Genomic DNA, 21,285 nt, shown 5'->3' on the forward strand with positions numbered 1-21,285 from the left:
CACCGGGACACGCCCCGGGGACGGGGACGGGAAAGGGGACGGGACACGGCACCGGGACACGCCCCGGGAACGGCACCGGGACACGCCCCGGGAACGACAGCGGGAACGGGACACTCCTCGGGAACGGGAAAGGGGGCGGGACGCATCCCGTGAACGGGACACACTCCGGGAACAGGACACGCTTCGGGACAGGGACACGGCACCGGGACACGGCCCCGTCCACCGGGACCGGGACACGCCCACAGCCCCGCCCCACAGCAGCGCGCCCCCTGGCGGGCGGGAGGACCGAGGAGGGGACACGAAGGGACGGGGACATGGCGGGGGGACACGGGGGGACACCGAAAACACCCAGGGGACACCGAGGGGACACGGAAAACACCGGGGGGACACGGAAAACACCGAGGAACGTGGGGACACCGCGATCCCGCGGGACACGGGGCTCAGGTGGGGGACACGGGCGACACCGTGGGTTGGGGACATCTCCGATGGCTTTCGCTTCCCCCCGGCCCATCCTGTGGGATTGCGGTCTGGGGACACCTCATCGAAATCCTCGAAGACTTTCTGGGGCTTTCCCGTTCCCTTTTCTGCCTTCCTTTTTCACATTTATTTAATTTTTTTTAAACATTCTTCCCCTTTCTGAGCCCTTGGCTGGCTCCGGCTCTGCTTCATCAGAGGACTGGGGCGAGAATGGCATTCTCCCATCTATTTCTCATCATTAATTCATATTTCTCACCATTAATTAATTGTCCCGCGAGCGCCGCGGGGACTGAGCGCTCCCCGAGCCTGGCAATTCGGCTTTTCCCGAAATTTCCCGGCTTCAGCCTCTTCCCAGAGGGTTTTTGGGAATGGGGAAGCTCGGCTGGGCTGCTCTAGATGGCAGCAGCTTCCTTCCCTTCCCCGAGCCGCTCTTCATCCACCTCCCACCCCTCCTCCTCCTCGACCCTCGGTGTTCCCCTGTGGAATTCGGGTTTTGGAGGGGTTGGACGGGGCTTGGAGCACCTTGGGACGGTGGAATTGTCACTGTCCTTGGAAGGGGACAACGTTCCTGCTCCTGCACCCCAGCCCGCAGCTCCCACCCTGCTGAAGGACCCAAAATTCCCCTCAATCTCACCCAAAATTCCTCCCAATTTCACCCAAAATCCCTCCCAATTTCACTCAAAATCTCTCCCCAGTTTGACCCAAAATTCCCCCCCAAAAACCCAGCGAAACCCCAAAACCCCGTGAAAACCCAAAATACCGGTGAAACCCCAAAAACCCAGTGAAACCCCAAAAATCCCGGCTGTCCTTGCCCAAGGACTCGCAGCTCCCACCTTGCCAGGGTGAGGTGTGGCTGACGTGGGATTTTAAGCGTAAAAACCTCGAGAGCAGCAAAAAAAAAAAAGAAAAAGAAAAAAAAATCCCATTTCCTGTTGTTGCTGCAGGAATTCGGCTCCTGGAGCAGAACGAGCAGCGCCAGGTGAAATCAGCTCTTCAGTTTGTTTTTGTTTTTAATATTTTTATTGGGTTTTTTTTTTTTTTTTGTTCTTTTTAGGGTTTTTTGCGTGGGTTTTTTTTTCTTCTTTGATGTTTTTTGGGGGGGTTGGTTTTTTGGGGGTTTTTTGGGTCTTTTTTATAGTCTTGTGATTTTTTTGGGGTTTGTTTTAGGGTGCTTTTTTCTGTTTTTATTTTTTTGTTTGTTTGGTTTGGTTTCATTTTGGGTTTTTTTGTTGGGGTTTTTTGTTGTTTGGTTGCATTTTTGTAAGGTTTTTTTGGTGGGGTTTTTTTTTGGTTTTTTTTTTGTTTTGTTTTTTTGGTTTTTTAATCAAAGTTCAAATTTAGGCAAGATCGGCAGAAACTCACCCAGAAGGATTTTAAGGAGATAAAATAAATGGAGGGGTTTGGGGGGTAGCCCTCACCACCCTCACAGGGATGGAATTCCACCCCAAATCCTCATGGGAATGGAATCCCACCCCAAATCCTTGCCCCAGGCCCTCACCATCCTCATCCTCATCCCAGGCCCTCACCATCCTCATGGGGATGGAATCCCACCCCAAATCCTCATGGGGATGGAATTCTACCCCAAATCCTCATGGGGATGGAATCCCACCCCAAATCCTCACAGGGATGGAATCCCACCCCAAATCCTCATGGGGATGGAATTCTACCCCAAATCCTCATGGGGATGGAATCCCACCCCAAATCCTCGCCCCAATGGCCGTGGGTGGCCCTGCTTCCAGGGACTCTCTGTCAGGAGAAGATGGATTGGATGGAAATGAGGACAGGGAGAGGAGGAGGAGGAGGAGGAGGAGGAGGAGGAGGAGGAGGAGGAGGAGGAGGAGGATGAGGAAGAGGAGCCACTCCTGCTGAGGAGGGACCCAAAATTGGCTTCCCAGCCCCTCGGCACTGCCCACCTCAGCCGCAGCTCCAGGTGACACCTGGATTTTCCAGAGGGGGATGGGATGGAGATGAGAACAGGGAGAGGAGGAGGTGAAACCACTCCAGGTGGGAACAGCGACGTTCCTGCCCCTCCACCCTCAGTTCCCACCCTGGTTTTTCACTTTTTGACCCAAAATTGGCTTCCCAGCCCCTCGGCACTGCCCACCTCAGCCGCAGCTCCAGGTGGCACCTGGATTTTCCAGAGCTGTGGACCTTGGCCCCGTTCCCCAGCACCTGGTGGCCAGGTTGCCCAGAGCAGTTTTCCTGGTTCTTGCTCCTGCCCGAGAGCCTCGGGAACAGCTGGGAAACAGCCGGATTTACCGGATGAGGGATCCTTCCTCCTCCTCCTCCTCCTCCCTCCTGGGGGCTGGAGCTGGGAACAAAAGGAGGAAAATCATCCGGGATGGGGACAGCCCTGTTTGTTTCCCGAGAGCTGGGAACAGCCTGGAGCTTTTTCCAGAGGGTTTGTCCTTGAGGCCTTGTTGTTTTCCCCCTTTTGAAGGAACATTTCAGCCGTGGGAAGAACTGGGATCCAGACCCCAGAAACGTCAGAGACCCAAAGGGGAAGGGAAGAAGGAAAAGTTGAGGAAAACGGGAGGTCCCAGCCCGTCCTGGTGCTAGGAATGGTCACAAATCCCGTCCTTGGGAAGAACAAATTCCTTCCTTGGGAAAAATAAATCCCAGTTTTGGGAAAAACAAATCCATCTTTAGGAAAAATAAGTCCCACCTTTGGGAAAAACAAATCTCGTCTTTGGGGAAAAAAAAAAATCCCATCTTCAGGAAAAAAATCTCATCTTTAGGAAAAAGAAACAAATCCCATCTTTAGGAAAGGCAAATCCCACCTTTGGGAAAAAGAAACCAATCCCACCTTTGGGAAAACCCTGCTTTTCTTTCTCCTCTCTCTGGGTTACGGGTGGGACTCAGTGACCTTAGCGGGCTTTTCCAACCTGAACAATTCCACTTTTCCACGATTTTCTGGATGCTCAGCTCTTGCTGGACTCAGATCTGAGGCGTCTGCAGCTCCTCGGAGACGCAAATCTGGGAATTGTTTCAGGAAGAAGCCGAGCGGGCACGGAAAGACCGGGAGAACAAGACACATCACGTTCCCCAAGCGATAATGAGGGAATGAAATTAAACCACCTGGGAGACCAAAACTCTCCTTCCTCCCTTCCTTCCTTCCTCGGGAGCAGCATCCCCTCCACGGCAGCGATTCCTGCCTGAGCCATCACCCGTGGGTGATCCAGAAATGAATCACACCCAGAATTGGGGAATGTGGCTCGGATAATTCCTACAGCTGTTGTTCCAACCCAATAAAACCCGGCATAATAGCAAGGGGTATCCCATAATTTGTGTTAATTCCGGAATTGCTGCTAATTCCGGCCCAATTAGGAGATAAAACACGGTGGTGGAGCCGCTTATTAAATTACAAATCATCCCGGCTAAATCCGAGGATTATTTAACACCGAGGGTTTCGGGAAGACACTCGGGGAAGCTGCGCCGGAATAACGATGTCAGGGGAGCAGGAGCGTTAATCAAAGTAATGAAAACATAAATTAGGGGAGGCTGGGCCAATAAACAGGAAATAAATAGGGTTGGAGGGAGAGAAATACATAAAGCAGCAGCATTAAAGGATAAACCCGCGGTGTTTGGAGCGCTGTAAATTCCCAACCGCTTTCCCCAGGATTGGATTTTCGGGGCTGATTTGTGGCCGTGTCCTGGCGAACCGGGGAGAGAGGATAAATATGGAATATTTCCTGCACCCCCACCTGCCAGCCAAACCCTCCTGGGGGACACCGAGAGCATTCCCAGGTTCCTCCTGGAATTTCGGCTGCGCCAAGGGACGAGACCCGGCCGCTGATTTCCAGCAAATGGAGCCAAAATAAGGGATGGAATGGAAATATTGGGATTTTACTCCGATTTCACTTCATTCTGCACTTGAGGGGATTCTGCAAACCCACTTTAGGATTTGGGATCTCGGGAAGAGCTTCCTGCTCAGAAGGGTGGTGAGGCCAGAGCTGCCCCACAGCCACGCGGAGCTCGGCAGGGACGCGGGATTAATTAATGATTGTCCAAGCACGAGCCCAACCAGCGATAAGAGGCTGATAAGGCAGAGGTGGCGGGGCAGGAGCGGCTGCTCCCAGCGATCCGGAGCCGGGCAGGCGGAGCAGCCCCGGGAACGGTGGGATCGGTGACCCCGAGCCCGGGACGGGCAGCGGGGGCACCGGGGGCGGTGGGATTCTCCGTGCCTGGAGCGGGAGGAGCGACCAGCGGGCTCAGGGACACCCCAGGGACTCCTCGGGGATGTGGGAAATGGATTTGTAGAAAACTTGATGGGCCAAGAAATGCTTATGTGTTGTAATTATATGAGACATAGTATTATATATATAATTACATAGCTATATAATAGTTTAAATATTAAATTAAAGACAGAATATGTTAAATATTAACATTTTAAATTATATTTATATTATATGTATTATATATGTTATGTTATGTTATGATGTTATGTTATGTTATGTTATGTTATGTTATGTTATGCTATGTTATGTTATATATATCATATAATGTATTATTGCTGGCTCTGGGGTGGGATGGATTGGGATGGGATGGGAAAGGGTGGGATAGGATAGAGTGGGACAGGAACGGGACTGGAATGCGGGTGGAAGCCCCGGGCAGGACAGGAGCCGCCCGCGGTCCCCCCGCGGGGCCGGGAAGGGCTCCTCTCCTTCGGCGGCCGGGGTGGGGCTGCGCGGGCTCCGGGAGCTGCTGCCTTCCTCAGGCCTCTTCCTCCTTCTCTTAATTAGCCCTGATTTGCATGGGGGACGTGTCTGTGCACGGCCGGGATCCCGGGCCCGTCCGAGGGGAGAGCCCCGGCAGCAGCTCCGGGCCCCGGGGCGGCTCCCGGGGGATCCCGGCCCGGGGAGGTTCCTGCGATCCCGGAGCCTCCAGAATCCCGGGAAAAGCCTCCCCGGCCTCCAGGGGGAGGGATCGGGGCGGGGGGAAGGATCAGGATCATGTTCCTGTCCTGGAAGGACAGATTTGGGGACCCCGGGGTGACCCCCGGAGCCTCTGGGGTGCCTGGGCAGGAGCGGCAGCAAGGGAGGCTCAAGGCTCTTTCCCTAAATTCCTCGAATCCAGCTGATGTTTCCCATCCCTGCTCTAGCTGGCGTGGGGGCCGATTTAAAGGCAGATTTGAATTTTAAAAATTGGGATTTCATTCAGAAGTGAAGGCTCTTTTTGGCAGAAACACCTTTCCTTTTTTGCCAAAAACCCAGCAAAAGCTCTCCCAGGGCCGCTGGGCCTCGCTCCAGCTTTGCTGCTCTGGCTGAGGGCTGGGGGCCACCTCCCAGTCTGAGCCATTCCCAGTCTGAGCTGTTCCCAGTATGAGCCATTCCCAGTACAAACCATTCCCAGTATGAACCATTCCCAGTCCAAACCATTCCCAGTGTGAACCATTCCCAGTATGAACCATTCCCAGTCTGAGCCATTCCCAGTGCAAACCATTCCCAGTATGAACCATTCCCAGTCTGAGCCATTCCCAGTCTGAGCCATTCCCAGTCTGAACCATTCCCAGTGTGAACCATTCCCAGTATGAGCCATTCCCAGAACAAACCATTCCCAGTACAAACCCCCTCCCTCTTCCCAGTCTCTCTCGCTCCCGTTTTCCCCCCACCAGGCTGAGCAGGGCAGGGGAGCCCCCTGTGACCCCCCAAACCCCAGATTTGAGGTGCTCAGGGACCCCTGGAGACGCCCAAACCCCAGGCCCGGGGTCCCGGGGGTCCCGGGGTCCCGGTGTCCCGGGGGTCCCGGGGGTGTCCCGGGGTCCCGGGGTCCCGGGGCTGGGGGCTGTGCCCCCCCCGCAGCCGCGGTGTCCCGGTGCGGGGCCGTGGGAGCCGGGGAGGGGCCGCGGGCGGAGCTGCGGTGCCCGGGGCGGTCCCGGCGCGGCGGCGGCGGCGGCGGAGCCGCTCCCGAGCCCGGCCCCGTCCCGAGGAGCGGCGGAGCAGCCCCGGAGCCGCGGCCGCGATGGCCTCGCCCCCCCCCGCCGCCGCCGCCGCATGAAGGTGCGCGGGGCCGGGCCCGGGGCAGCGGCCGGGGGGGCGCGGAGGGGCGCGGGGCCGGGGCCAGCGGGGCCGGAGCCGGGAAGCGCCCCCCCGCAGCCCCCCGGGGGTCCCGGCGCGGACGGAGCCCGGCTCTCGGGGCTGCTCAGGAAGATGCACTTGTTCCGGAGCTCCAGCTACGAGGTGCGGCTGGAGGGGGCCGGGGGGAGCCTGCCCCGCATCCAGGGAATCCGCTGGGTGAGTGGGGAGAGGGGGAGCGTGTCCCCAAATCCGCTGGGTGAGTGGGGAGAGGGGAGCGTGTCCCCAAATCCGCTGGGTGAGTGGGGAGAGGGGGAGCGTGTCCCCAAATCCGCTGGGTGAGTGGGGAGAGGGGGGAGAGTGGGAGCGTGTCCCCAAATCTGCTGGGTGAGTGGGGAGTGAGATCCGCTGGGTGAGTGGGGTCAGGGCGAGCGTGTCCCCAAATCCGCTGGGTGAGTGGGGAGAGGGGGGAGCGTGTCCCCAAATCCGCTGGGTGAGTGGGGAGAGGGGGGAGCGTGTCCCCAAATCCGCTGGGTGAGTGGGGAGAGCGTGTCCCCAAATCCGCTGGGTGAGTGGGGAGAGGGGGAGCGTGTCCCCAAATCCGCTGGGTGAGTGGGGAGAGGGGGAGCGTGTCCCCAAATCCGCTGGGTGAGTGGGGAGAGGGGGAGCGTGTCCCCAAATTCGGGGATCAGAGGAGGGGAGTGAATCCAGGCGTGCAGGGAGCCGTGTGAGGGTGCAGGAGCCAGGTGAGGGCACAGGGAGGGGAGGCAGGCGGGCAGGGGAGGGTACCAGGAGCCAGGTGAGGAAGGGAGGGAGGGAGGGAGGAAGGAGGCGAGGGCACACAGGAGTGAATCCAGGCGTGCAGGGAGCCAGGTGAGGGCACGAGGGGCAGGTGAGGGCACGAGGGGCAGGTGGGGCTGCAGGTGAGCTGTGCAGGCTGCGCACTTCCCCAGCCTGGCCCCGGAACGAGCGGCCAGGCGTGAAGGCAGCCCGGTGCCAGGTGCCCGGGGCACATCCCAGCAGGAAGGACATTCCCGGTGGGACATTCCTGGTGGGACATTCTCGGTGGGACATTCCCAGTGGGACATTCCTGGGAGAACATTCTTGGTGGGACATTCCCGGTGGGACATTCCCAGTGGGACATTCCCAGTGGGACATTCCCAGGAGCGTTCCCCAGCTCCCACAGCAGGGATTCGTCCCCCAGCATCGCGTCCTCCCTGCTGGCACCGGGATTTTGGGGCATCCCGGGGGTCCCGAGCCCTGCTCCTGGCCCCTCGTTGTCCCCTCTAGGCAGGAAGGTGACCCCGGAGTCCTGCAGAGTTCCGGAGCTTTGTGTCCTTCCCCTTCCCACGCTGCTTGACCTGGGACAATTTCAAGAAAAAAGTGGAATTATTTTAGGGGACAACTCCCCTTTGGGCATTTCCGTGCAGCACAGAGCCTCCTTCCCAGATAAGAGCTTCCCTTGCTTTTTCCTCATCGTCCCGATTTATTTTTCTCTCCAAAACTTTTAGGAATGGACTTTGGGGAGGGCTTTTGAGGGGCACTAAGCGTGGGAAGGCGGGCGAGCAGCAGGCCTGGAGCATCCCTGGGATAAACTGGGATCAGTCCCAGCAGCCCTGGCAGCAGCGGCACCTGTGGCATCGCAGGAGTGTCCCCTCTGCCAGGGACACCCGGGGCTCGGGGAGATGGAGCCAGCAGGGAAAGGGGGATTTTGTCCAGCACAGCCATTCCTGGGGCAGGTGAGCGGCAGGGAAGTGCCTCAGGAGCCACATATTGTCCCTTGTCCCCTGGAAACTCGTCCCGGCGTCTCATCCCCCCGGGGGATGTGATCCCAGCGCCAGCGAATCCCTCCCGGCTGTCCCCAGGCGGCCCCGTCCTTCCCGGGGACAAGTGCCACCGTGCCAGCCACAAGTGCCACCGTGCCAGCCACAGTGCCACCGTTGCAGCCCCCGCCGTGTCCCTGGCGAGGACAGCAGAGCTGCAGCGGGTCCCCGAGCCCCGTCCCGGGGGCCGCCGAGATCAATTCCGGGGGTACCGAGCCCCTTCCCGGGAACACCGAGCCCCTTCCCGGGGGTACCGAGCCCCTTCCCGGGGGTACCGAGCCCCTTCCCGGGGACACCGAGCCCCTTCCCGGGGGTACCGAGCCCCTTCCCGGGGACACCGAGCCCCTTCCCGGGGACACCGAGCCCCTTCCCGGGGTACCGAGCCCCTTCCCGGGGGCACAGAGCCCCTTCCCGGGAGTGCCGAGCCCCTTCCCGGGGGTACCGAGCCCCTTCCCGGGGGTACCAAACCCCTTCCCGGGGGTACCAAACCCGTTCCCGGGGACACCGAGCCCCTTCCCGGGGGTACCGAGCCCCTTCCCGGGGGCACCGAGCCCCTTCCCGGGAGTGCCGAGTCCCTTCCCGGGGGTACCGAGCCCCTTCCCGGGGGTACCGAGCCCCTTCCCGGGGGACACCGAGCCCCGGCCGGCGGCCGCGCCTCCGGGGGCTGCGGGGGCTGCGGATGGGCGCGGACTTTCTCCCGAGCCGGGGCCCGAAATAGCCGCGTTGTTTTCCTCGGGATCCCAAACAAAAGCGGCCGCGGGCGCGGAACGGCCGGCGGCGGCCTTGGCCGGGCGCCCGGTGCTGCCGGAATCCCGGGGAACGGCAGGATCCCGGCGTGGCCCGTGGGCAGGAAGATGGAAAAGGCGACTCCTTAGGAAGCTGCTTGGAGCCAGGCCGTGACAAGGAGAGGGGGTGGGGGGCGTCCTGCAGGTCCCGACCCCTCCGGGGAGGGGCTGTGGGGACATCGGGAGGGTTGGGGTGATCCCAGAGCTGTCCCGGCGGAGAGGAACCCCCGGGAAGGAGGAATCTGATCCTTGAGCGGGTTTTTGTGTCTCTTTCGGTGTCCTTGGAGCATGGCCCGGGGCACAGCCTGGCTCTGTGCCCCAAGGACAGAGCTCGCTGCGGGGGACAGCAGAGGCCCTTTGGGGCCCTGGGCAGCGGGACCCGCGGGGTGACACCTGGACCCGCGGGGTGGCACCTGGACCCGCGGGGTGGCACCTGGACCCGCGGGGTGGCACCTGGATCCGTGGGGTGGCACCTGGACCTGTGGGGTGGCACCTGGACCTGTGGGGCGGCACCTGGACCTGTGGGGTGGCACCTGGACCCACAGGGTGGCACAAACCTCCTGCTCCCACGGGTGACAGGGACCTCCTGCACCAACACAGATCTCCTGCTCCCACGGGTGACAGGGACCTCCTGCTCCCACGGGTGACAGGGACCTCCTGCTCCCACGGGTGATAGGGATCTCCTGCACCCACGGGTGACAGGGATCTCCTGCTCCCACGGGTGGCAGGGACCTCCTGCACCCACGGGTGACACAGATCTCCTGCTCCCACGGGTGACAGGAACATTGTGCCCCCACAGAGGTGCCGAGGACATCCTTCACCCATGGGTGACAGGGACCTCTGGCTCCCACGAGGTGACAGATTTCCTGCTCGCAGGGGTGACAGGGCCCTGTGGCTCCCACGGGTGCCACCCCCGTGCCCCGGAGCAGCCCCACGCCCCGGCCGCCTCCCGCTCCCCTTGGCAAACATTTGCTGGGAGCGGTTCCTGCTCCCCGCGGCCGTCACGGGCTCGCAGAGTTTGCAGAGCGCCTGAGTCACCGCGGCCCTGCCTTGGGGACACCGTGGCCCAGCTCTGGTGGCACCGCGGCCAGGTGACACACGTCCCCCGGGACCCGCAGCGGCCCCAGAGCCGCTCGTGTCCCACCGGCTCCTCCAGTTCCTCCCGAGCTGCGAAGTGCTGGGAGCAGGTGGAGGCTCAGCCTCGCCGATCCCGCACTTATTAATTCCCGCACTAATTAACTTCTGCCCTCCTTAATTGGAAATCCATCCGGACCGTCCCCCTGCGCTGGGGTCGCTCCAACCTCCCCCGCCCGGAGCCCGCAGAGCCGGGGAGGATCCTGCGGGCGCCGTTTTTTGGGTGCCCTCCCGGGAGCTGCGGGGCCCCCACAGCGGGAATACCCGGAGGGGACCCCAAAATGCCCCTGGGGGTCCCCCCGAGCGGGTGGGTGTCCCTCGGGCGGGGCCGCGGGGACGGCGGCTCGTCCCTCCGCGCCTTTGTTTTTTTACCTGGAGCATCTCCGAGTGAGACAGCCGGGAGAGAAATGAGCTGGAGAGGGGAGCTGGGGTCAGGAAATGGGTGCTGGGGTCAGGAAATGGGTGCTGGGGTCAGGATTTGGGTGATGGGTTCAGCATTTGGGTGATGGGTTCAGGAATTGGATGCTGGGGTCAGGATCTGGGTGCTGGTTCAGGATCTGGGTGTTGGATTTGGGTGATGGGTTCAGGATTTGGGTGCTGGATTCAGGATTTGGGTGCTGGATTCAGCATTTGGGTGATGGGTTCAGCATTTGGGTGATGGATTCAGGATCTGGGTGCTGGTTCAGGATCTGGGTGTTGGATTTGGGTGATGGGTTCAGGATTTGGGTGCTGGTTCAGGATCTGGGTGCTGGATTTGGGTGCTGGATTCAGGATTTGGGTGCTGGTTCAGGATTTGGGTGCTGGATTTGGGTGCTGGGTTCAGGATTTGGGTGCTGGATTCAGGATTTGGGTGCTGGGTGCTGGATTTGGGTGCTGGATTCAGGATTTGGGTGCTGGTTCAGGATCTGGCTGCTGGGTTCAGGATTTGGGTGCTGCCCCCTCCCCTGCTGAAGAGCTGGGGCTGCTCTGGGGGTGCCAGAACCCCCCCCCAAAGCTCTGTGGGGTGATGGGGACACAGCAGAGCCCCCACAGCCCCCAACCCCCTCCCCTCTGGTTTTCCAGACCCCTCTCCTGGACTCGGAATCCAGCCTGGACTATGGCCACAGCATCACCCAGGTGGGGGGGCCGGGGAAGCCCCCGGGGACTGAATTTGGGGAGGTGGGGGGGGTGAGGGGCAGGAGCACCCCGACACCCCGGCACCATCGGGGTGCTCCTTGGGCTCGGCCATTGCTGGGGTGGGCGGTGGCGATCCCAGGGCTCTGGGGGGAGCGGTGACAGCCCAGCCCCCCACCCACGACCTCCCTTGTCCCCCTGCCACCCTCAGGCGTCCTCGGAGAGGATCTGGAGGGCCGGCAAACTCCTCTTCGCCCACCTCAGCAGCTCCCGGCCCGGCCTCATCCGTGACCACAAACACCACCTGCGGCACCACCGGTGCGACGGGGGCTGGGGGACCCCGGGGGGCTCCGGGGGGGCTGTCCCGGGGGGTCTCACCCCCTGTCCCGCCCCAGGCAGTGCTGCTCGGGGAAGGACTTGGTGGATTGGCTGCTGAGCGCTGGTGCGGCCGTCCAGACGCGCGGCCAGGCCGTGGGCATCGGGCAGGTGCTGGTGGATGGAGGGGTCCTGACGCACGGTGAGGCTCTGGGGGGCTCTGGGGGGCTCTGGGGAGCTCTGGGGGGCTCTGGGGGGCTCGGGGGGGGGGCAGAGCCGAGTTAACAGCCGCTGTGCCCCGCAGTGAGGCAGGAGTGGCACTTCCAGGACAAGGAGACGCAGTTCTATCGCTTCGCCGAGCTGGAGCTGAGCCCCGAGCCCGGCGCGGGGCCGCGGGACCCCGAGGAGCTGCTGGAGGCTTTGGGGTTCCTGGCCCAGCTGGGCCCCGACGCTCTGCTCTCCATGGCCCTGCGCAAGCCGTGAGTGCCCCGGGGCCGGGGGGGCTCCTTTGCACCTTCTGGGAGCTTTTTGGACCCTTCTCGGGGGTCTGGAGCAGCCGCGGGGCCGCTGCAGGGGGGTGAGGCAGCGATGTCCCCCGAGGGCTGGGGAGGGGGCTGGGGAGGGGGGCTGGGGAGGGGGCTGTGCCCTGGTGGGGGGCACAGGGAGCCGCTGAGCCCCCGGCCCCCCCAGCCCTGCCCAGCGCACGCAGGACGAGCTGGAGCTGATCTTTGAGGAGCTGCTTCACATCAAAGCCGTGGCTCATCTCTCCAACTCGGTGAGCGCCGCCGCGTCCCCAAACCCTGCGGGGTCGGGATGTCCCCTGGGCCCCAAATCCTCCTGCCCCCATCGATTCCTGTCCTGGCGTCCTCCCCTGCTCCCCAAATCCTTCTGCACCCCTTTCCTTCCTATCCAATCATCCCTTCCCGATCTTCCTGTGCCTCCCTGGGCGCCTTCCCCGACATTTCCCGTGTCCCCTGCCGGCCCAGCCGGTGACAGCGCTGTCCCCTGGCGGTGTCCCCTGCTGGCCCGGCCGGTGACAGCGCTGTCCCCTGGCGCAGGTGAAGCGGGAGCTGGCGGCCGTGCTGATGTTCGAGGGGCACCAGCGTGCGGGCACCGTCCGTGAGTCGCCGGGGGCACCGGGGGTCCCCAGCCTGGGGACACCGGAGCCGTTCCCAAAATTGTGGCTTTCCCTCCCCTCCCCCCACTGTCCCAGTGTTCAGCCAAGGTGACAAAGGCACCTCCTGGTACATCATCTGGAAGGGCTCAGTCAACGTGGTCACCCACGGCAAGGTGGGTTTGTCCCCACGCCAGAGGGACACCTTGGGGACACTCTGGGGACACCCCAATGCCACCAACTGCCACCTCCGCAGGGCTTGGTGGCCACTCTGCACGAGGGGGACACCCTGGGGACACCCCAGTGCCACCATCCCTCACCCCCCGTGCTGTCCCCAGGGCTTGGTGGCCACCCTGAACTGCGGGGGACACACCAGGGACACCCCAATGCCACCAACCCTCACCCCCCGTGCTGTCCCCAGAGCTTGGTGGCCACCCTGAACTGTGGGGACACCCTGGGGACACCCCAATGCCACCACCCCTCACCCCCCGTGCTGTCCCCAGGGCTTGGTGGCCACCCTGAACGGCGGGGACACCCTGGGGACACCCCAATGCCACCAACCCTCACCCCCTGTGCTGTCCCCAGGGCTTGGTGGCCACCCTGCACGAGGGGGACGACTTCGGGCAGCTGGCGCTGGTGAACGACGCCCCACGGGCGGCCACCATCCTCCTGCGAGAGGACAATTGTCACTTCCTGCGCGTGGACAAGCAGGACTTCAACCGCATCCTCAAGGTGGGCCCGGGGGCTCCGTTCCCCGCCGGTTTTGGGGGATTTTGGGGGGGTTTTGGGGGGATTTTGGGGGTTTTTGGGGGGGTTTTGGGGGGATTTGGGGGGGTTTTGGGGAATCCCGGCCGGGCTGACAGCGGGATTGTCCCCCAGGACGTGGAGGCCAACACGGTGAGGCTGAAGGAGCACGGCAAGGTGGTGCTGGTGCTGCAGAAGGACCTGCAGGGGGGCAGCGGCCAGGCGGCCTCGGCGCGGAGCAGCAGGTGACACCGCTGTGCCCCCGTGGCAGGTGACACCCATGTCCCTGTCCCTGTCCCCTGGTGGCAGGTGCCACCCCTGTCCCCTGAGCCGCCCCCTCTGCCCTTTCCAGCCTCCCTCGGGGCAGTTTTTGGGAGGAACAAGGGGGCGAGGAGCAGGGACACCGGCCCGTGGTGGCACCGCTGGCACCAGCTGTCACCTCTGCCCCTCCTGTCCCCAGCAGGTACCTGGTGATGGCCGGGACGCCCGAGAAGATCCTGGAACACCTGCTGGAGTTCATGAGGCTCGATGCCACCCTCTACGACCCCGTGGGTAGGTGGGGGTGTCCCCCTGCGCCGGGGACCGTCCCAGAGCCACCCAGAGGGGACAGACGGGGGAGTGGCACCGAGCGGGGCTCCTCATTCCCGGTGTCCAACCCCAAATCCCGCTCGTGCCACCCTAAAACCCCCAAAAGCCGAGGCCGGGAGAGGGCGGCAGCTCCGGGGCGGGGAGCGGCCGCTCCGCCGCGCCTCTCGGTCTCCCTCTGCCTTCGGAGAGGAGAAACCCGGCGGAGCCGGGAGCCAGGAGATGTCCCCAGCGGGTCACAGATCCCGGCCGGGGACACCGGCGCTGCCTGGGAGCCGATCCCCGGGATTTGTGTTCCCCCCCCTGCATCCCCGGGATTTGGGATCCAGCCCCTCACGCGGGCTTTAGGAACAGAATCTGCCCCGCCACCAGCGGGGTCCCCGTGGTGGGGACACCCCAGACCACCCCAGGCCACCCCAGGCAGGGCACGGGGGGTCCTTGGCTGGGTCCCCGTGGTGGGGACACCTCAGGCCACCCCAGGAAGGGCACGGGGGTCCTTGGCTGGGTCCCCGTGTCCCCAGGCGCTGGGGACAGGAGTGACGCTGCTCGGTCCCTCTCAGACACGCTGCTGGGGGATTTCCTGCTCACCTACACCGTGTTCATGCCGACCTCGCAGCTCTGCCGGGCCCTGCTGCACCAGTATCCTTCTGAGCAGGAACTGGGGGGACTGGGCTCTGCCACCCCCTGTCCCTGTCACCTCGTGGGGAGCCCCAAATCCCCTTTTAGTGCTCTCGGGCGCATCCCCATCTCCCGGGGTGACATCCCTGGGGGCTCCTACCCCTCTCCACCTTTTACTGGTGCCCTTGACTGGTCCCAGTTTCCGCGCGGAGCCGCTGGAGGGTTCGGAGCAGGACAAGGCCGCCTATTCCCTGCGCAAGCGGCGGAAAATCCTGCGGCTCGTCAGCCAGTGGGTGCTGCTCTACGGGCGGCTGCTGCAGGGCGACCGCAGCACCACGGCGCTGCTGCAGGTACGGCGACACGGTGACACGGTGACAGGTGACACGGTGACACGGTGACACGGTGACACGGCGGGACCGCCCCGCGCTCACCCCCGCGCCCCTGTCCCCGCAGAACCTGGCGGACCTGGTGAGCCGGGACCCCGAGCTGGGCGGGCTGGGCCAGGAGCAGGGCCAGGAGCGGCGGCGACCCCGAGCGTGAGTCCCCTCGTGTCCCCTCGTGTCCCCCCGGTGTCCCCCCGGTGCCCCCAGTGTCCGCCGGTGTTCCCCCGCTGTCCCCTCGTGTCCCCCCGGTGTCCCCTCGTGTCTCCCCAGTGTCCCCTCGTGTCCCCCTGTGCCCCCCCGGTGCCCCCAGTGTCCCCCTGGTGTCCCCCCGGTGCCCCCCAGTGTCCACCGGTGCCCCCAGTGTCCCCCTGGTGTCCCCCCGGTGCCCCCAGTGTCCACCGGTGTCCCCCCGGTGTCCCCCCGGTGTCCCCCGCGGGTGGCACTTCCCCGGGGAGGAGTTTTTGGGGCGGCTCTGGTGCCACCCTGTCCCCGGTGAGGGTGTCCCCGGCCGTGGGGAGGGTGGCACAGGCAGGCGGGTGGGACAGGGGGGCTCGGAGGTGGCCGCAGCCCCCGGGAGTGGCCGCAGCCCCCGGAGTGCCCGTCCCGGTTCTGTTCCCACCGGGAACGGCGGCTCCATCCTCCCCGTCCCCTCCCGCAGGCTGGAGAACGGAGACGGCAGCGTGTCCCCCCAGCCCAAGGTAGGGACCCCCTGAGGGGGCACAGGGCAGGATCTGGGTCCCCTCTGCCCTTTGGGGACGTGCCCAGCGGGGCGGTGGCAGCGGCCGCGTCCTCCCGCCTGTCCCCCCCAGGCCCGGAGCTCGGGGATGCGGCTCGGGAGCCCCGAGGAGGCGATCCCGGACAGCAGCTGCGCCCTGAGAGCCCAGGACAAAGGTAGTGCCCCCACGGAGGGGACCGTCCCCCGCGGCGTGGGGACACTGATGTCCCTTTGTGCCCTCCAGTGCCCTACGAGATCTTCAGGGCCGACCACTCGTGCGTGGTGCCGGTGCTGCCCGTGAACGCCGCGGTGCGGGACGTGCTGCGGGCCCTGGCGCCGCGGCTGCGCCGGGACCGGGAGCACGTCCTGGTCAGGGTGAACTCGGCCGGAGGTGAGGGGACTCGGGGACTCCCCGGGGTGGCCTTGTCCCCGTGGCCAGCCGGGATCTGTGCCCGCTCCATGCCGCCCGCCCTTCCCTGCCCGCAGAGCGCGCGGTGCTGCCGCAGGACGCCGTGGGGGTGTTCACGGCGCTGGGCCTCAACGAGAGGCTCTTCGTGGTCAGCAGGGACGAGCTGGGCACCCTGGTGAGTGTGGGGTGGGGGTCCGGGGTGGGCAGCACCGGGCGGGCCCCCCAGAGGGGTTGGGGGGTGCTGTGCCTCAGTTTGGGGCACGGCAGGAGGGGTCAGGGGTCCTGTGCTGTGCCCAGACCCCCCACCCTGAGCAGCTGGGCCCCCACGCCGGCTCCTCCGACACCCTGGACCTGATCAGCTCCAAGGAGCTGGCCAGCCACCTGACCGACTACGACTGGAACCTCTTCAAGAGCATCCACCAGGTGGGGGGACACACATCAGGTGGGGGGGACATGCTCCAGGTGGGGGGACACGCACCAGGTGGGGGGGACATGCATCAGGTGGGGGGGACATGCCCCAGGTAGGGGGGACGTGCATCAGGTGGGGGGGACATGCACCGGGTGGGGGGACATGCATCAGGTGGGGGGACATGCCCCAGGTGGGGGGGACATGCCCCGGGTGGGGGGACATGGACAAGGTAGGGGGACATGCACAAGGTGAGGGGGACATGCCCCAGGTGGGGGGGACATGCCCCAGGTGGGGACATGCACAAGGTGGGGACATGCACAAGGTGGGGACATGCACAAGGTGGGGGGACACGCATCAGGTGGGGGGGACATGCACCGGGTGGGGGGACATGCACAAGGTGGGGGGGACATGCTCCAGGTGGGGGGGACACGCATCAGGTGGGGGGACATGCACCAGGTGGGGGGGACATGCACAAGGTGGGGGGACATCCTCCAGGTGTCCCCGGAGCTCGGTGGGCTGGGGGGGCTCGGGGCACCCCTCACCTGCCGCCTCTGGCAGGTGGAGATGATTCACTACATCGTGGGGCCGCACAAGTCCCACGAGGTCGCCACGGCCAACCTGGCGCGGGTGATGCGGCGCTTCAACGAGCTGCAGTTCTGGGTGGCCACCGAGCTGTGCCTGTGCCCCGAGCTCGGGCGGAGGGCGCAGCTCCTCCGCAAGTTCATCAAGCTGGCGGCGCAGTGAGTCCCTGTCGCTGTCCCCGTCCCCGTGTCCCCATGGCTGGCCTGTCCCCATGTCCCCATCACTGACCCATCCCCATGACCCCATCACTGTCCCCATCCCCATGACCCCGTTGCTGTCCCCGTCCCCATGTCCCCATCACTGTCCCCATCCCCGTGTCCCCATCATTGTCCCAATCCCAGTGACCCCATCGCTGTCCCCATCCCCCTGACCCCATCACTGTCCCCATCCCCGTGTCCCCATGGCTGACCCGTCCCCGTCCCCGCCTGCAGCCTCAAGGAGCAGAAGAACCTGAATTCCTTCTTCGCGGTGATGTTCGGTGTGAGCAACACGGCCGTGACTCGCCTGGCCAAGACCTGGGAGGTGACAGCGGGGGGACAGCAGGGGGGTCATGAGGGGGGGGACAACCCCTGGGGAGGGGCAGCCGGGGGTCTCTGGGTGGGACGGGCAGGTACCAGCCCCGTGATCCCGTCCCTGCACAGAGGCTGCCCCACAAGATTCGGAAGCTGCACTCGGCCCTGGAGAGGATGCTGGTGAGCGCAGCCCACCCTGCCCGTGTCCCCTTCCCACCCCGTGTCCCCTCCCCTCCCCATGTCCCCTTCCCATCCCATGTCCCCTTCCCACCCCATGTCCCCTCCCCTCCCTGTGTCCCCTTCCCCTCCCTGTGTCCCCTTCCCACCCCATGTCCCCTTCCCCTCCCAGTGTCCCCTTCCCCTCCCCGTGTCCCCCTCCCCTCCCTGTGTCCCCCTTCCCTGTGGGATTTGCCCCTGGAGCAATGGGGAGGGGGTGTTGCTGTCCCCCCCTGTCCCCTCCATCCCCGTGTCCCCGCCTGTCCCCAGGACCCCTCGTGGAACCACCGTGTCTATCGCCTGGCCATGGCCAAGCTGAGCCCCCCCATCATCCCCTTCGTGCCCCTGCTGCTCAAAGGTGGGTGTCGGCTTTTGGGGACCCCCTGGGTGTGTCCAGCCCTCCATGGGCCCCCCTCTGACCCCTAAACCCCCCCAGACATGACCTTCATCCACGAGGGCAACCGCACCCTGGCCGAGAACCTCATCAACTTCGAGAAGATGGTGAGTGGGGTGGTGGCCCCGTCCCCCGGCACGCAGAGCTCTGCCACTGGAACCCCAGGGGTGTCCCGGTGCGGTCACAGCCGTGGCAGGGACAGGGTTTTGGGGATCCAGGTGGGGCCAGGTGGCAGCAGGTGACCTCTGTGCCTCACCCGCAGCACATGATGGCAAAGACCGTTCGAGTCCTGCAGCGCTGCCGGGGCCACGCGCACGGTGAGTGCCCCGGGGAGGGGGCCTGGAGAGGGCCCTGGGGACACGGCTGAGCCCCTGGGGACACAACTGAGCCCCTGGGGACAGGGCTGAGCTTCTGGGGACACAACTGAGCCCCTGGGGACGGGGCTGAGCCCCTGGGGACAGGGACAGGGCTGAACCTCTGGGGACAGGGACAGGGACAGGGCTGAGCTTCTGGGGACAGGGCTGAGCCCCTGGGGACACAACTGAGCCCCTGAGGACAGGGGGACAGGGCTGAGCCCCTGGGGACACAACTGAGCCCCTGGGGACACAACTGAGCCTCTGGGGACAGAGACAGGGACAGGGCTGAGCCCCTGGGGACAGGGACAGGGCTGAGCCCCTGGGGACAGGGCTGAGCTTCTGGGGACACAACTGAGCCCCTGGGGACACAACTGAGCCCCTGAGGACAGGGACAGGGCTGAGCCCCTGGGGACAGGGACAGGGACAGGGCTGAACCCCTGGGGACAGGGACAGGGACAGGGACAGGGCTGAACCCCAGGGGACAGGGACAGGGACAGGGACAGGGACAGGGACAGGGACAGGGACAGGGACAGGGACAGGGCTGAGCCCCTGGGGACAGGGACAGGGACAGGGACAGGGCTGAACCCCTGGGGACAGGGACAGGGACAGGGACAGGGACAGGGACAGGGCTGAGCCCCTGGGGACAGGGACAGGGACAGGGACAGGGCTGAACCCCAGGGGACAGGGACAGGGACAGGGACAGGGACAGGGACAGGGACAGGGACAGGGACAGGGACAGTGCTGAGCCCCTGGGGACAGGGACAGGGACAGGGACAGGGACAGGGACAGGGACAGGGACAGGGACAGTGCTGAGCCCCTGGGGACAGGGACAGGGACAGGGACAGAGACAGGGACAGGGACAGGGCTGAACCCCGGGGGACAGGGACAGGGACAGGGACAGGGCTGAGCCCCGCTCTCTCTCTCCCCCCAGCGCCGCTGTCCCCGCTGCGGAGCCGCTCCCCGCACCGGCCCGAGGACGCCAAGGCTGTCAGGATCTCCACGTGTGCGTCTGGAGTTCCCCAATCCGACCCCTCCCCCGGTTCCAGGGGACCCCCAACCCTCTGCAGGGGTCCCCGAGCTGAGGGAGAGGCGATGGAGACAGAGAATCCATGGAGGGATGCAGCAGCCAGTGCTGGGCGGGGGGAGGTTTGGGGGGACACGGGGGGAGGCTGGGGTGGTCCTGCAGGGATGGAGGGGCTCAGGGGGCTGTGCCGGGGGCACGGAGGGGACCCCGGCCCTGACCTCGTCCCTCCCCACAGGCTCGGAGCAGTCGCTGAGCGCGCGCAGCCCCGTGTCCACCTGGGCCTACCTGCAGCACCTGAGGGCCATCGACAGCCAGAAGGAGCTGCTGAGGCTGTCCCGGGAGCTGGAGCCCTGAGGGAGCGGGGCCGGAGCGGGGCCGGGGCCGGGAGCGGGCCTGGGACCCAGGAGAGGATGGGGGACCAGAGAGGGGATGGGGGCTGCAATGGGGATGGGGGCCCGGGATGGGGATGGGGGCCCGGGATGGGGATGGGGCCCGAAGCAGGGACAGGGCTCTGGAGTGAGGACGGGGGTCCAGAGTGGGGATGAGTACCCAGAATGGGGATGGGGCTCTGGAGTGAGGACGGGGGTCTGGAGCGAAGATGGGTTCCCAAATTTCCCATGTGAGTCCTGAGGATGAGGGACCGGAGAGGGGACGGGGACCTGGAATGGGGATGGGGGCCCAGAGTGAGGATGGGGGACCAGAGAGCGGATGGGGTCTGGAATGGGGGCCTAGAGCAAAGATGGGGGTCCAGAACAGGGATGGGGAACCAGACCAAGAATGAGGCACCAGAGCGAGGATGGGGGCCCAAAATTGAGATGGGGGCCCTGAGTGAGGATGGGGGCCCAGCTGCTGGCAGTGGGGCAGCCCTGGGCTCTGCTCCCAGTGGCCCTGGGCTGTGCTGGAGCCACCCCAGAGCTCGGCCATGGGCTCAGACCCGGCCCTGGGCTGTGCTGGAGCCACCCCAGAGCTCGGCCATGGGCTCAGGGCTGTGCTGGAGCCACCCCAGAGCTCGGCCATGGGCTCAGGGCTGTGCTGGAGCCACCCCAGAGCTCGGCCATGGGCTCAGATCCAGCCCCAAACTCTGCTGGAGCCACCCCAGAGCTCGGCCATGGACTCAGGGCTCTGCTGGAGCCACCCCAGAGCTCGGCCATGGGCTCGGACCCGGCCCTGGGCTGTGCTGGAGCCACCCCAGAGCTCGGCCATGGACTCAGGGCTCTGCTGGAGCCACCCCAGAGCTCGGCCATGGGCTCGGACCCGGCCCTGGGCTGTGCTGGAGTCACCCCAGAGCTCGGCCATGGACTCAGGGCTGTGCTGGAGCCGCCCCAGAGCTCGGCCATGGGCTCAGACCTGGTCCTGGGCTGTGCTGGAGCCACCCCAGAGCTTGGCCATGGGCTCAGATCTCTGCTGGAGCTGCCCCAGAGCTTGACCATGGGCTCAGACCCGGCCCCGTGGGGCAGTCAGGCCCCGGTGAGCTGCGGGCAGGTGAGGGTGGAGCAATAGAGGTATTTTTGTACTCACGGCTGCGCTCCCCATTCTTCTCCGAGCTCGGGGTCACCCCCTGCT

At 64.7% G+C, this 21,285-nt stretch overlaps 1 protein-coding gene and 1 long non-coding RNA gene across 6 annotated transcripts; both read left to right on the forward strand.

Annotated features, from left to right (window-relative positions):
• The first annotated feature begins 96 nt into the window (after nt 1-96).
• On the forward strand, nt 97-3,747 carry LOC115491367 (uncharacterized). 2 transcript variants are annotated; one of them, XR_012052199.1, is made up of 2 exons: nt 97-1,473; nt 3,403-3,747. It is a non-coding gene; the product is annotated as an uncharacterized lncRNA (long non-coding RNA). The 2 variants fall into 2 exon arrangements; XR_012052200.1 differs by having other exon boundaries at nt 97-1,456.
• A 2,628-nt stretch (nt 3,748-6,375) lies between these two features.
• On the forward strand, nt 6,376-21,235 carry RAPGEF3 (Rap guanine nucleotide exchange factor 3). Of its 4 annotated transcripts, none has more exons than XM_032744845.3 (27): nt 6,376-6,710; nt 11,296-11,349; nt 11,558-11,664; nt 11,742-11,863; nt 11,966-12,140; nt 12,352-12,436; nt 12,720-12,780; nt 12,875-12,951; nt 13,361-13,507; nt 13,655-13,764; nt 13,980-14,071; nt 14,665-14,743; nt 14,922-15,072; nt 15,176-15,258; nt 15,764-15,803; nt 15,915-15,996; nt 16,065-16,211; nt 16,307-16,404; nt 16,527-16,652; nt 17,197-17,378; nt 17,652-17,742; nt 17,862-17,912; nt 18,219-18,306; nt 18,385-18,449; nt 18,605-18,659; nt 19,630-19,701; nt 19,958-21,235. In XM_032744845.3, the coding sequence occupies exons 1-27, from the start codon at nt 6,471-6,473 to the stop codon at nt 20,074-20,076; spliced, it is 2,799 nt and encodes a 932-aa protein (XP_032600736.3). In that variant the 5' UTR covers nt 6,376-6,470; the 3' UTR covers nt 20,077-21,235. The 4 variants fall into 4 exon arrangements, 3 of the variants coding, with proteins under 3 accessions (XP_032600736.3, XP_032600738.3, XP_072775672.1); XM_032744847.3 differs by having other exon boundaries at nt 13,983-14,071; XM_072919571.1 differs by lacking the exon at nt 6,376-6,710 and adding an exon at nt 8,162-8,230.
• The last annotated feature ends 50 nt before the right edge of the window (nt 21,236-21,285 follow it).

Source organism: Taeniopygia guttata, chromosome 29, assembly GCF_048771995.1.
Source record: "Taeniopygia guttata chromosome 29, bTaeGut7.mat, whole genome shotgun sequence".
Taxonomy (NCBI): domain Eukaryota; kingdom Metazoa; phylum Chordata; class Aves; order Passeriformes; family Estrildidae; genus Taeniopygia; species Taeniopygia guttata.